We start from the raw sequence: 13,167 nt of genomic DNA on the forward strand, positions 1-13,167 counted from the left end.
ACACAACCAATTTTGTGTGCTGATCATGTACTATGCAACTTAGGTTAATTGTGTGTGTGTGTATATGTGTATTCTTTGGGGTTTTATATCATATAGTATCACATTGTCTGTGAATAGAGATAACCTTACATTTTCCTTTCAAAGTTGGATGGTTTTTATTTCTTTTTCTTGCCTAATTTCTCTGGCTGGAACTTCAACTACAATGTTCAGTAGCAGTGGTGAAAGTGGGAAACCTCATCTTGTTTCTGATCTTAGGGGAAACCTTGCAATCTTTCAGAATTGAGTATGAGGATAGCTGTGAATTTTTCATAAATGCCTTTTATCATGTGGAGGAAGCTTCTTGTTACTCCTAGTCTTCTGAATGTTTTTATCATGAAACAGTGTTAGATTTTGTCAAATGCTTTTTCTGTGTTAATCAAAATGATCTCATATCTTTTAAAGATAAAAATGCTTTAGTGCTAATCCCAGTGGTATATTTTAATGGAGAAGTGAACATATAAAAGTTCAGATTGGGATACTGGTTACCTGAGATAAAGGTAGAGAAAGCCCAGGGATTAAAGGGGTTAAAGGTAAAGAAAGCCCAGGAGCCTTTAAGGCTCCAAGGAAGGCAGATAGGTGAACATTAGTGACTAGAGAGTGGAGATAACCAGCCCCAGTGGAATGTTTAACCATTCCACTGGTTAAAGGGAATGGGATGAGATGCTGAATGGGATGAAAGTGGAAGGATAAATGCTTGCTTCTTAAAAAGCTTGGGTAAGTTGTTTATAAATGCTATATCATGTGCAACAAATGTTAATTTACAGTGATTCTACACAGTTTAGAGGAAATACAATGGAACAAGAAACTGGCATTTCCACATGCAAGTACCTGTAAGGTATGAATACTGCTTGAAGACATCAGAAGGAGTAGGTCCTGTCAACAGAAAAACATCAATGATTCCACTCTCTGACATCCAGCGCACATCAGTTCGAGACCCGACCTTTTGTTTAGCAGCAACTGGGCCCATCTGGGTCAGTGTGTACTGAAAAAGGAATGGAATCAAAGTCTGAAAAATGTCCCTCTAACCCACAAGACCCACCCATATGTGTGTAACGGTCTGTTCCTTTGTATACACCAATAGCCTCCACTAGTTATACTGTAAAGACTCTAGTGGCAGGGGACTGCCACTAGAAATCCCTGAACTATGATCAGATTTCACTAGTTTTGTCTCTTCTGTAATTATGGTATGCAGTCATGATCCGTAGCTCACCTTGACAGCAGGTTCTGTTTTGATCTCCACTAGTGTTTCTGAGGCATTTAGCCAAAAAATGCCTAGCGTTCTGCCCAGTTTGTGGGCCAGGAGATAAGGCACGGAACCATAAATGCCCATTTTGTCATGTATTTTATATCCATAGACATCGAGGTTATAAAGACGGTAAGCATCACCATCACTGAAACATACAAAGAAGGATTACAAATGACCATCATGTATACATTATTAATGAATATTATAGCTCCATTCTCCCCTGCAAAGCTTCCCTTGTAGCTCAGTCAGTAAAGAATCTGGCTGCAGTGCAGGAGACCCAGGTTTGATCCCTGGGTTGGGAAGATCCCCTGGAGAAGGAGATGGTGACCCACTTCAGTATCCTTGCCTGGAAAATCTCATGGACAGAGGAGCCTGGTAGGCTGCAGTTCATAGGGTTGCAAAGAATCAGGCACAACTGAGCGACTAACACTTACTTACTTCCCCTGCAAAGACTTGGGTCCTATACATCTTTCAAAGCTCAACTCTTGACCACTTCTCTAAAGGTTTCCTGACTCAATCTGGCTGAATATGATCCTCCTCCTTTGATTCCTTTGGCATTTCTTCATGCTACTATTGGCATGTGTATCTCATATCTTAAATATCTTTTCTGAGTATCTCTTGTGAGGTGAGGACTGTTTCCTATGAATCTTCCACAGTAGCATGCAAAAACTAAATTGACAGATTTGGTGAGTATTTCTCTGTCACTAAAACAAAATGATAGTGTCCTAACATGCCCCCACAGTGCTGAATAAGGAAAGATTAGGAACTGAATTGAGGTAGGAAGCATGGAGTTCAGGTTGGTGTGAGAGCAACACAGTTTCTGATTCACTTGTCACTATGTCTACCTATCATCTAAACAGCATCTGAATCTGGCAAATTTGACCAGACTCTTTCAGTTCTGCTACCTCTTCGTCTGATACCTCTGGCATTTTTTGGTCAATGGTGTTAGTTGGAAATAATCTCCCCAAGGGAATCCAAAGTGATATGAGATGCCACACTTTTCCACTCTAGTTCACTGTCCTTTTTTGGTAAAAGCCTTTTTCAAGGTCACTGATCTTCACAGTATATTTCCCAGGGTTCCCCAGAAAGGAACTGAAAGACAAAAGCAAAACCCGGGAAGATGATGTAACGAAGATCTTCCTGCTACTTCAACCATGAGTGTGTGCATGCTCAGTCACTCAGCTCCATGTTTTTATGTCTTCTATACTATTAAGTTCAGCATTACAGTTTTTATAATTGTCTAACTTTTGCTGAAAAACAAAATAAAAATTGAAAACCATTGCTCTGAGTGATCATTAAAGGGAAATTCTTAAAGATCTATAAGCAATATCAAAGAGGGAAAGACCAGGCACATATTAGCACTGACTCAGTTATCGCACATATTTTCTTTTCAAACTTTTCCAGTCCAGAAACCAGAGCTTCCTGTAAGAATTCTTTTCACTTTACCTTGTGTTTTTAAGTTGGTGTGATTCAGCATGTTGCGGGATGCCATAGAGATGCTCAAAACCATGCAAAGAGAAATCCAAACCAATGGAGGCAGGACCTGCAGGGACCAGGGGAGTGACTGAGTTTTGCTTCTCAATGGGACAATTAATGAGATTCAGTTAACTATAAGAATAGCAAGATGACTGGACTATGGATCAAGAGACCTGAGCTGGCCCTGATCAATCACATATGCTGACTCTCTGTACTTTGTTGTATTCAGGTGTTGTGGGGATACAAAAAATGCACAAAGCAAAGTTCTGGTCACTTATTAGTTAGTTTTCTTAGCTGTGTGCTACAGTTCTCTGTGTTCCCACATTTACAGTGTATTTCTTTTCTATCTGTAAAATATGATTACAAAGTTTTAGATTTTTTCCCTAAATTTTCCTGAACTATATTGCATACTTGTTTGCTTTAGGAAGAAGAGGGTGATGAGCACTTTTAATGCTTGCCAGATGAAAGACTGGGTGTCTTCTGCCTGATTGTTCATTCTTACTGCATACAGGAACTGTGAGGTCAAGGGCACCAGGAGTACCTTTCCTAGCTCCTCAATATACACCCCCTTCCCTGTGATTGTAGATATAAAAATTTCTTTTAACCAAAGACAAAGTCCTTCATTTAACAATTATTTTAGAGATATGGGAAAAATGAAAGTAACTGGGAGAGAGAACACCGATTTAAATTTACTCTTGGGTAAAAGTATTTGACATCAAACGGTCCTTATTTAGAGGAGTTTATGGAAAGGGGTTGCTATAGATAAGATACAGAAAGGACTATAGTGTTACATAAGGGAGAGCCTTAGGGTTCCCCTATTTATAACTTTGGGCTACACTGTCATCCTGATCATTATACTAGGCTATAGAAATAGATGCTAGATTAGAGATTCTCAAGGAGTTAAGAGAAGGTCTGTTATTCTACAGGGTAGGGAGGAAGAAGAAAAGTGAGTATTTTTTTCCCCACTAAACAAGCCCCAAGTATTTGAAAAGTTATCTCCTAAAGAGACAAATTCCCTCCCTGCCACCTACATTCCCTAAGTCCCCCCTCATCACTAAGTGTAGTGAGAAATGTCATAGATGGTCACTCGACACTCACATGAATAGTGGGGAGGCCTGGAAAAGGCTGAAAACCACTGGCTTGAAATGTTGGAGCTAATGAGCTGGGTTTCTCATCACTTGACTCTCATAAAAACAGAATGTAGAATTTGCAATTGATTCACTGAAGAGTGCAAGCAATATACTGACCTAGGTCCCTCTATGAGACCAGAAGCTTCATGAGGCCTATATTTTTCTTACACTCCCCACAAGTCATATGCTATTTCTCTATTGCAATGCATTACTGAAGAATAGTGGTCCCAAATATGAGATTTCTGTTCACCTTACAGAAGTCAGGTGTTTAGGGGCCAAAGCTCAAGGGACTTTTAGACAGAAACTTTTGGCTATTTTGGAAAGCACTGTTTTGGAAAGAACACCACACCAATTTTAATTGTACCATTAACTTTGACATCCACAAAATTTTCAAATTTCTCCTCCCACAGGCCCAGTTCCTCTTGATTTTCCTGTTGGCACAAAAAAGAAAAAAGGTAGCAAACTAAGGCTATATATTGTAACACATGTGGTTACCACAATAGCACATTTATCTGATTAGAATACTAGACTGAGGAAATGAGTTCATCTTTTAAAAGACCAATTTGTGATATCAATATATTAAATTAGATCTGTGTTCTATATAAATGCCATTAATCATCCTTATGATCTACAGCTAACATGAATATATTTTTTATTGTGGTAAAATATATATAACTTAAAACTTACCATTTTAACCACTTTAAGTGGCATTAAGTACATTCACATTATTGTGCAACCAACATCACATTCCGTCTCCAGAACTTTTACATCCTTCCAAACTGAACCACTTCAACCATTAACAGTAACGCCCCATCTCCCCTCCCCCCAGCTCCTGACAACCACTTTTCTAGCTCCTGTCTTTATGAATTTGACAACTCTAGATAACCCGTATAAATAGAATCATACTGTATTTGTCCTTCTGTGACTGGCTTATTTCACTTAGTATAATGTCTTCAGGATTCATCCATTTTGTAGCATGTGTCAGAACTGCCTTCCTTTTTAAGGCTGAATAATATTCCACTGTGTGTACATACCTCATTTTGTGTGTGCATTCATCAGTCAATGACTCTTGGATTGCTGGATTGCTTCTACCTTTGGGCTACTGTGAATACTATTCTGCTATGAACATAGGTATACAAATATCTGTTTGAGTCCCGCTTTTACTTCTGGATATATATCCATAAATGTAATTGCTGGATCATATTGTAATTCTATGTTTAATTGTTTAGGAACTGCCACACCATTTGGCGTGAATATCTTTACACGAGCCAAAATGATGTGAAAGCACTTTGAAAAAATGTAGTTTTTATATAGGTAAAGCAAAACCTTTAGAGTCAAATAACCTGGGTCTCTTTTGAGAGACTCTAAGCAAAGATTTTTGGCTGAGATGAGCACTTTCTCTCACTAGCTTCAATTAGCCAGACTACTGGTTGTGTTCCTATGCTGGGTGGAGAGGTCAACTGGGATGGTGATTGCTCAGGTTTGCAATCTTCTGATCTAGAGCTATGAATGTCCTAGCTTTACAGAAGTCTCTTTTTCTCTGGTAAAATGAAAAGTTTTAAAAGAATTGTGTGTGTATATAAAAAGCACATTTCTTTTTTAAAAATGAGCTATTTTCCTGTTTCTAGGTTGTTTCTTTATAATGAAAGCCTCTGTAAAGTGAGTCTGTGTGTTGTGTGTTGGGTTCTTTAAAATCACGCCTGAATTCTTGATGCAAGGATTATCATCCTGAGGTCAGATAGGTTTTAAAGTTTGTGAACTCCCTGAAATAGTATGAAAAAAAATTTTTTTTTCTACAGAGATGGTTCATAGCTTTCATTAGATTCTTGTAATGGGGTGTTTGACTCAAAACCATTACCTAAGCTATCTGACCAGAGGTCTCCCCAAAGCTGGTCTAGTGTATTAGTGCAAAGCTGTGTAAGGCACAATAACCATGTTAGTTGTTCTTAAGGGTCAGTTCTCAAGAGGAAGAAGCATTTGTCTTATTAAACTGGAAATGTTTTCCACCTTCCTGATGACCATAGCTACTGTTAGAGACCCTTTGAAGATGCATGTGGCTTTGGAAGAAGAGGTTTCCAGAATGTCCATTCTCCGGAACTCAGCCAAAATAATCTTTTAGACACAGAAATCAGACCATGGATCTCTGCTGAAGACCTTTCCACAGTTTTTCCTTGTTCTTAAAGTACAAGAAGGTTAATGTGACTTAGAAGAATGTAAGCTCCATGATAATGAGGGAATTAGATTAGTTCGATGATACACCACCAACTCCTTGAACAGTGCCTGGCCTACAGGAGGTCCCATTTATATATAGTAGAGCATTGACCACTACCCATCTGTATAAGGGAAGAACAGACCCATTATATTTGTATGATGATGATAATAGTGGAAAAGATTTTAAAAAGATAAATTGCTCTATGTAGATTACCTGAGTGGTATCAACTGATGCATCCTCCTCATTTTTCTTGGTAGCTCTGTTGTAATGTAAAAAAGCTGTGTCACTCATGGCAGGACCGACAATTTGCTCAATGATAAAAGATTTTCATTTCCAACTTTTGAGACCCCATACGTTATATCCTTTAACTTACTAAAAATAATATCATTATAAAAATAAGTTTACAAAATTAAACATTTATGGTGAACATTACCAAGAGCTTGATATCTTACACAAATGTAGGCAGATTTTAATTTTCTTGTTAACTCTTTTAAAAATACATTAATCAGTTTTTTATTGTAATACATGCTCATAATACTAATATAAGCAAGATAAAACACAGTTCCTCTTATGCAGTATTACCCTAGTATGGAGCAACATGATGCACCATCTTCCAGGATGATTGTGACAGCTTACTCTAACATCTATTAGTTGTATTTGAGGGCTCATTTCTTCCCATTCTTAACAATACTAGACTTTATGGATTTTTTTAAACTCTTTGACAATCTAAAATTTTAGAAAAGATAATACATTTCAAATTGAATTTATACCATAAGTGAAGCAGACTACCTTTTTATACACTAAATGGTTATTTATAATCTGTAAATTATCTATTTATACTCATTATACAATAATCTTTTCTTTAGTGTAAAATGCAGCATACATATAGAAGGTATGTAATGTATGTGCAGAGTGTAAAGACTAATACTAAAGTGAACAACTATGAACCCACTAGTGAGCATAAACAACAGAAATTACTTGCTCCTTTGGAGTTCCTCTGTGCCTCTCTTCAAATGCATCTGTCTCCCTAATATTTGCATTCAATGCTACAGATTTCACTCTTCAGTGCTGCTTTTGCTGCAGCCTACAAATTTTGATACGTTGTATTTTAATTTTCTTTTAGTTTGAAATATTCTTTGTTTTAGATTTCTTCTTTGTGCTATTAAGAAGCATGTTGCTTAATCTTCAAGTATTTTAGAATTTTCCAGCTTTCTGTTGTTGAATTCTACTTTAATTGCATTAAATTAATGCAAATCATGCTGGCACAGTATGATTTCTATTTGTTTAAATTTCTTAAGGTGTGTTTTATGACACAAAATATGGTCTTGGTGAATGTTCCATGTGAGTTTAAGAAGAATGTGTATTCTACTGTTGTTGTATGAAGGAGACTATGGATGTCAATTATATCCAGTTGATTGATGGTGCTTTTGAATTAGAATATGTCCTTACTGATTTTCTCTCTGATGGCTCTGTCCATTCCTGATGGAAGTGTGTTAAGGTCTCTAATTATAATAGTGAGTGAAAGTCACTCAGTCATGTTCAACTCTTTGCGACCCCATGGACTATACAGTCCACAGAATTCTCCAGGCCAGAATACTGGAGTGGGTAGCCATTCACTTCTCCAGGAGATCTTTCCAACCCAGGGACTGAACACAGGTCTCCTGCATTACAGGTGGATTCTTTACCAGCTGAGCCACCAGGGAAGCCCAATTATAATAGTGGATTCATCTATTTCTCTTTGCAGTTCTATATTCTTGCCTTAAGTATTTTGATACTCTGTTGTTAGGCACATACACATTAAGGATTGTTGTTTTCTCAGGGAATTGACCCCTTTATCATTATGTAATGGCATTCTTTATCCCTAACAACTTCCCCTGTTTTGAAGTAAGCTCTTTCTAGAATTAATAAAACTACTTCTATTTTCTTTTTTAAAAGATCATAATGCTCTAATTTATTGGAGGAAAAAAGAATTGTTTTGTGATATTTAGGAGGAAAAAACAGCTTACTTACAAGTAAAATTCTTTCTCTTTGAAATGAGTCAGTAAAAAAGAAAACTATCTTTATTATATGAAATAGCATCTTAATGTAGCACACAAGAATATATTTTTGGATTTAAAAACATAGTTATGCCATCAGCAGCATTCAGAATTAGCTGAGTATCTATACAATTGCAAAAATTGATTCTTGTTCTAAGAAAAGTGTTTTAAAAGCTCATCATATTAGAATAGGCACAATATTCTGAAGACATATAAATTTCCCATGGGCTTTTGAACATCCTTAACAATTACTTTGCCAACAAAGGTCCATCTGGTCAAGGCCATGGTTTTTCCAGTGATCATGTATGGATGTGAGAGTTGGACTGTGAAGAAAGCTGAGCGCCGAAAAATGGATGCTTTTGAACTGTAGTGTTGGAGAAGACTCTTGAGAGTCCCTTGGACTGCAAGGAGATCCAATCAGTCCATCCTAAAGGAGATCAGTCCTGGGTGGTCATTGGAAGGACTGATGCTGAAGCTGAAACTCCAGTACTTTGACCACCTGATGTGAAGAGCTAACTCACTGGAAAAGACCCTGATGCTGGGAGGGATTGGAGGCAGGAGGAGAAGGGGACGACAGAAGATGAGATGGCTAGATGGCATCACCAACTCGATGGGCATGAGTTTGAGTAAACTCCGGGAGTTTGTGATGGACAGGGAGGTCTGGTGTGCTGCGATTCATGGGGTCGCAAAGAGTCAGACACGACTGAGCAACTGAGCTGACTGACCCTCAACTTCACAATCGGAATGTACAAAAGCAATGGAAGATCAGAGTTCAGAGGTTATTTTTCCTTTCCTTGTTCAAAGTGTCTAAGACAAGCAAATACATTGAAAGAGGCAATATAAACACTTTTCACAGCAGAAGATCACCAGATTGCATGTAAACTATGGTTCCCCTTTAGGATATTACACAAGGACAAAGTTTGTCTGCACTTAGAATAAGGCTTTTACCTCTTCTTGCAGCATGAAAGTTCAATAGACAGGGGACAACATTCTGCCAGAGACCAATCTCAATCTAATCTCCAAGAATGACTCCTAAGGATGCACAAGAATATTAAGTCTAGGCTACCATTTATATCAGGGAACTTTTGTCCATCTATGTATATTTTTTGGTGCTCATTAGATGTAGTGACATTATTTTGTTGTGAATATACATATCAGTCATAATTGTTTATTATGATGCTGTGGATTGATTTTTCACTTCAAATAGCCATGTTCCTCCTGTCTAGTGAACTCACTCTTCCCTGGTTTCAGCTCATCCTGTCTATAGAGGGAAAAAAAAAAATTTTTTTTTTAACATATCCAAGCCCAGTATCAGTTTATCAGCTCCTGCCTATGAAGGACATAATTTTATTTGGTCAAATTACCTTAACAATATGGTTGGCCTGTTAAATATGGTTTAGCCATTTTAATAGATGTGTGATAGTATGTCACTGTGGTTTAATTTGTAATTCTCTAATAAAAATGGCATTGGACATATTTTTCAAGTGCTTATTTGTCACTTGTACATTTTTGGTGAAATATCTGTCTAAATCTATTACTTGTTAAATTTTGAGAGTTCTTTCTACAGTATACATACAACTTGTTGATCATATATATGTTTACAAATATTTTTCCTTAGTCTATGACTTACCTTTGCATTCTCTTCATATGGTCTTTGAATGTGCAGGCATTTTTACTTTTGTTTATGTTCATTTAACCATATTTCTTCTTTTGTGGATGATGCTTTTGGTGTAATATCTAAGACCTCTGCCTAATCCAAGGTCATCAAGATTTTCTGATGTTGTTGTCTAGAAGTTTTATGGTCTTAGATTTTACATTTAGGACTATATTATATTTTGAGTAATTTTATTTTTTGATCTTTCATTCTTGTTTGTGGCAACTTCTGAGCTCCTCACATGCCAAATTGGAAATTGCAAATTCTTGCCTTTTCAATTTGTTCAAGTTTTTGTTGTTGTTGTTGTTTGTATTTTGTTTTTGTGGCTATAATAAAGTTTAAAATTTTTAAGTAATCAAATCCATCTTTTTCCTTACAGCTCTTCAGTTTCTACCACACTAATACAATTAAAAATATTCTATACTTTCTCTTATTTTTATTAAAAAAAATTTTTTTTTTACATTTTTGGCTGCAATTGATCTTCATTGCTGTGAATGGGCTTTCTCTAGCTGCAGCATGCCGAGGCTGCTGTTTGTTGTGGTGTGTGAGCTTCTCACTGTGGTGGCTTCTCTTCTTGTGGAGCACAGGCTCTAGAGGCATGGGTTTCTGTTGTTATGGCTCACTGGCTTACTAGTTGTGGCTCATGGGTTCTAGAGCGCAGGCTCAGTAATTGTGGTGTATGGGCTTAGTTGCTCCACGGCATGTGGAATCTTCCCGGATCAGGGATTAAACCTGTGTCCCCTGCATTGGCAGGTGGACTCTTATTCACTGTACCACCTGGAAAGTCCTGGAATTCATTTTTGCTAATGTTTTGAGGTTAAGACCTAACTTATATTTTTTCCCCTAGGTGGATAATCTAATTTTTCTAACACAAACATAAATAAAAATGATAGAAATATAAACTAGTACACAACCTCTATGGAAGGCAATTTGGAAACATTTATCAAAATAACAGATGTACAACCATTTGATCAGAAATTATACTTCTATGACTCTGGTCTATGGATATATTTGCATGTATGCAAAATGACACACATACAAGGTTAGTCATGAAGTAAGTAGTTGTAAAACAAGATCAGAAATGACTTTAAAGTCCACTAGTAGAGATTTACTAAATGAAGCCGTGACTTTAAAGTCCACTAGTAGAGATTTACTAAATGAAGCCGTATAGTGTAACCATATAATAGAAATGATGTAGCTGCTTTAAAGAAGTTAGAAACTACCACATTGTTAAAGAAAAAAAAAGGGAGGTAGAGAATAATGTGTATCATTTGCGTCAGGAAAGGAAAAAATAAAGATAACATTAGTTTTACTGTATAGGCATTAATTATCTCTAGAAGGATATAGAAAACTGGAAACATTGATTACTTTCAAACATGGAACTAGGTAACTCAAAGGACAAATGGTGAGGGAGACTTTACTGGGTTTTATTAAAAAGCCCAACTTAGAAATCACCCCTAAAACAAAATAATAGGAGTTTATTAAAAGGAAAAATGCTTTAAAGTTAATATTTTTAATATAAATAAACAACAAAATATAAATAACAGACACACAGGGATTTATTATGCTGTTAGTATCTCAGTCAAAAAAAGTAAACTGAATTAAATTCATAAGGTACTAACAGCAGGAGTGGCAGGATTATGGGTATTTTAATTTTTTCTTCTTTTCAATATTTTATATTTAGTGTATAATGAACACATTTCTGTGATAAAATAAAAATTTTAACAGTAAACTTTAAAAACAGAAATTAGCTGAGACTCAGGAAAAAATCACTATGTTGAATGCTTTCTGAAGCTCATGTAAGATGTTCATTATTTGAATAAAAATAGTACTATAGACTGGAGGATTTAAAAACAATATTGGTAAAAATGGATGAAAAATCTCCTTCTACAATTATCTTCCAATTCATGTGACCCACACACAAACAGCTTTAATCAAGTGGTTGGTTCCAGAAAATTCCTAGGCAACTATTCAAGTCTAAGGTAACTCATGTTATTGTAAGGGGGATAAAGTGAAATTCTGAAGAGATGTTAGTTCACATTAACATTTATCAAGTTAAAAGGGTTCTTTTTTAGAAGGTGTAGGGTAGAGAATGTCATCAGTCAAAAATATAGGATGTGTTAAGAGTATCACCTTTGCAAATGTCTGGGAATAACTTTTGTCATCAAGCCTGCATTAGTCTGTACAGGTGAAAAGATGAAGTTTCTCAGAACAATATTCTAACAAATAAAAAAAAAATCAATTTTCTATGGAGACATAGTCACAATCAGATTTTAAGTTCTATATGTATTAAGTAATGTGCAAAAATACCTTTGCTTGGGAGGAATCTGCAGCTGCTCAAAGTATAATTGGCCCAGGGAGTTTATGCTCATTACAACCTCTTCTTCAGATACCAAGTTGACCTTGAATGGGTTTGCCGTGATGTGACACTTCAGATCTCCTTTTCCACTTGCCAACACCAGACTGCCTGTATCCCCTGGGCAAGAAGTCAGCCTGGAAAACAAGGCAGGGAGAGAAAAACAAATTGTTCTAAGTTTATGTGGCTCAGTGCAAGTCTCAATTCAAATTAGTAAATCAACATTCATGTGACATAGCATGACAAGGCAGTGGAAAGCTGTAATTCGGAGTGTGAGCTTTGGTGTCAGAAAGCCTGGATTGAACATAGCTCTAATATGCATTAGGTGTGTAACTTTGGACAGGTTAATCTTTTCCAGTTCTTGGTTTCCTCATCTGTAAAGTGGAAATGATAAAAGCGAGAACAAACATAGCTTTTTGAGGATTCAATGAGACCACACATATAAATGAGATCACACAGTGCCTGGCACATAGTAAGTGCTCAGTAAATGTTGACTATCAAGTGAAAGAGGAGAGTGAAAAAGTTGGCTTAAAGCTCAACATTCAGAAAACTAAAATCATGGCATCAGGTTCCATCACTTCATGGCAGATAGATGGGGAAACAGTGGAAACAGTGACTGACTTTATTTTTCTGGGCTCCAAAATCACTGCAGATGGTGATTGCAGCTATGAAATTAAAAGACGCTTACTCCTTGGAAGTAAAGTTACAACCAACCTAGACAGTATATTCAAAAGCAGAGACATTACTTTGCCAACGAAGGTCCGTCTAGTCAAGGTTATTGTTTTTCCAGTGGTCATATATGGATGTGAGAGTTGGACTATAAAGAAAGCTGAACGCAGAAGAATTGATGCTTTTGAACTGCGGTATTGGAGAAGACTCTTGAGAGTCCCTTGGACTGCAAGGAGATCCAACCAGTCCATCCTAAAGGAGATCAGTCCTGGGTGTTCATTGGAAGGACTGATGTTGAAGCTGAAACTCCAATACTTTGGCCACCTGATGTGAAGAGCTGACTCATTTG

General features: G+C 36.7%; 1 protein-coding gene across 10 annotated transcripts in view; it reads right to left on the reverse strand.

The window, feature by feature from the left end:
• GANC (glucosidase alpha, neutral C) overlaps positions 1–13,167 on the reverse strand; it is a 69,460-nt gene that overhangs the window by 37,433 nt on the left and 18,860 nt on the right. For all 10 annotated transcript variants that reach the window (XR_009695132.1, XR_009695133.1, XM_061157472.1 and 7 more), the window contains exons 6-11: positions 12,104–12,286; positions 6,317–6,362; positions 4,256–4,322; positions 2,732–2,828; positions 1,250–1,430; positions 868–1,021 (exon numbers count right to left, since the gene is read on the reverse strand). Coding sequence is in view for 8 of the 10 variants with exons in the window: in XM_061157472.1 (XP_061013455.1) it covers positions 868–1,021; positions 1,250–1,430; positions 2,732–2,828; positions 4,256–4,322; positions 6,317–6,362; positions 12,104–12,286 (728 nt within the window). In the remaining 2 variants the exon portion in view is untranslated. The remainder of the gene's footprint in view (positions 1–867; positions 1,022–1,249; positions 1,431–2,731; positions 2,829–4,255; positions 4,323–6,316; positions 6,363–12,103; positions 12,287–13,167) is intronic.

This window comes from Dama dama, chromosome 12 (assembly GCF_033118175.1).
Source record: "Dama dama isolate Ldn47 chromosome 12, ASM3311817v1, whole genome shotgun sequence".
NCBI classification, from domain to species: Eukaryota; Metazoa; Chordata; class Mammalia; order Artiodactyla; family Cervidae; genus Dama; species Dama dama.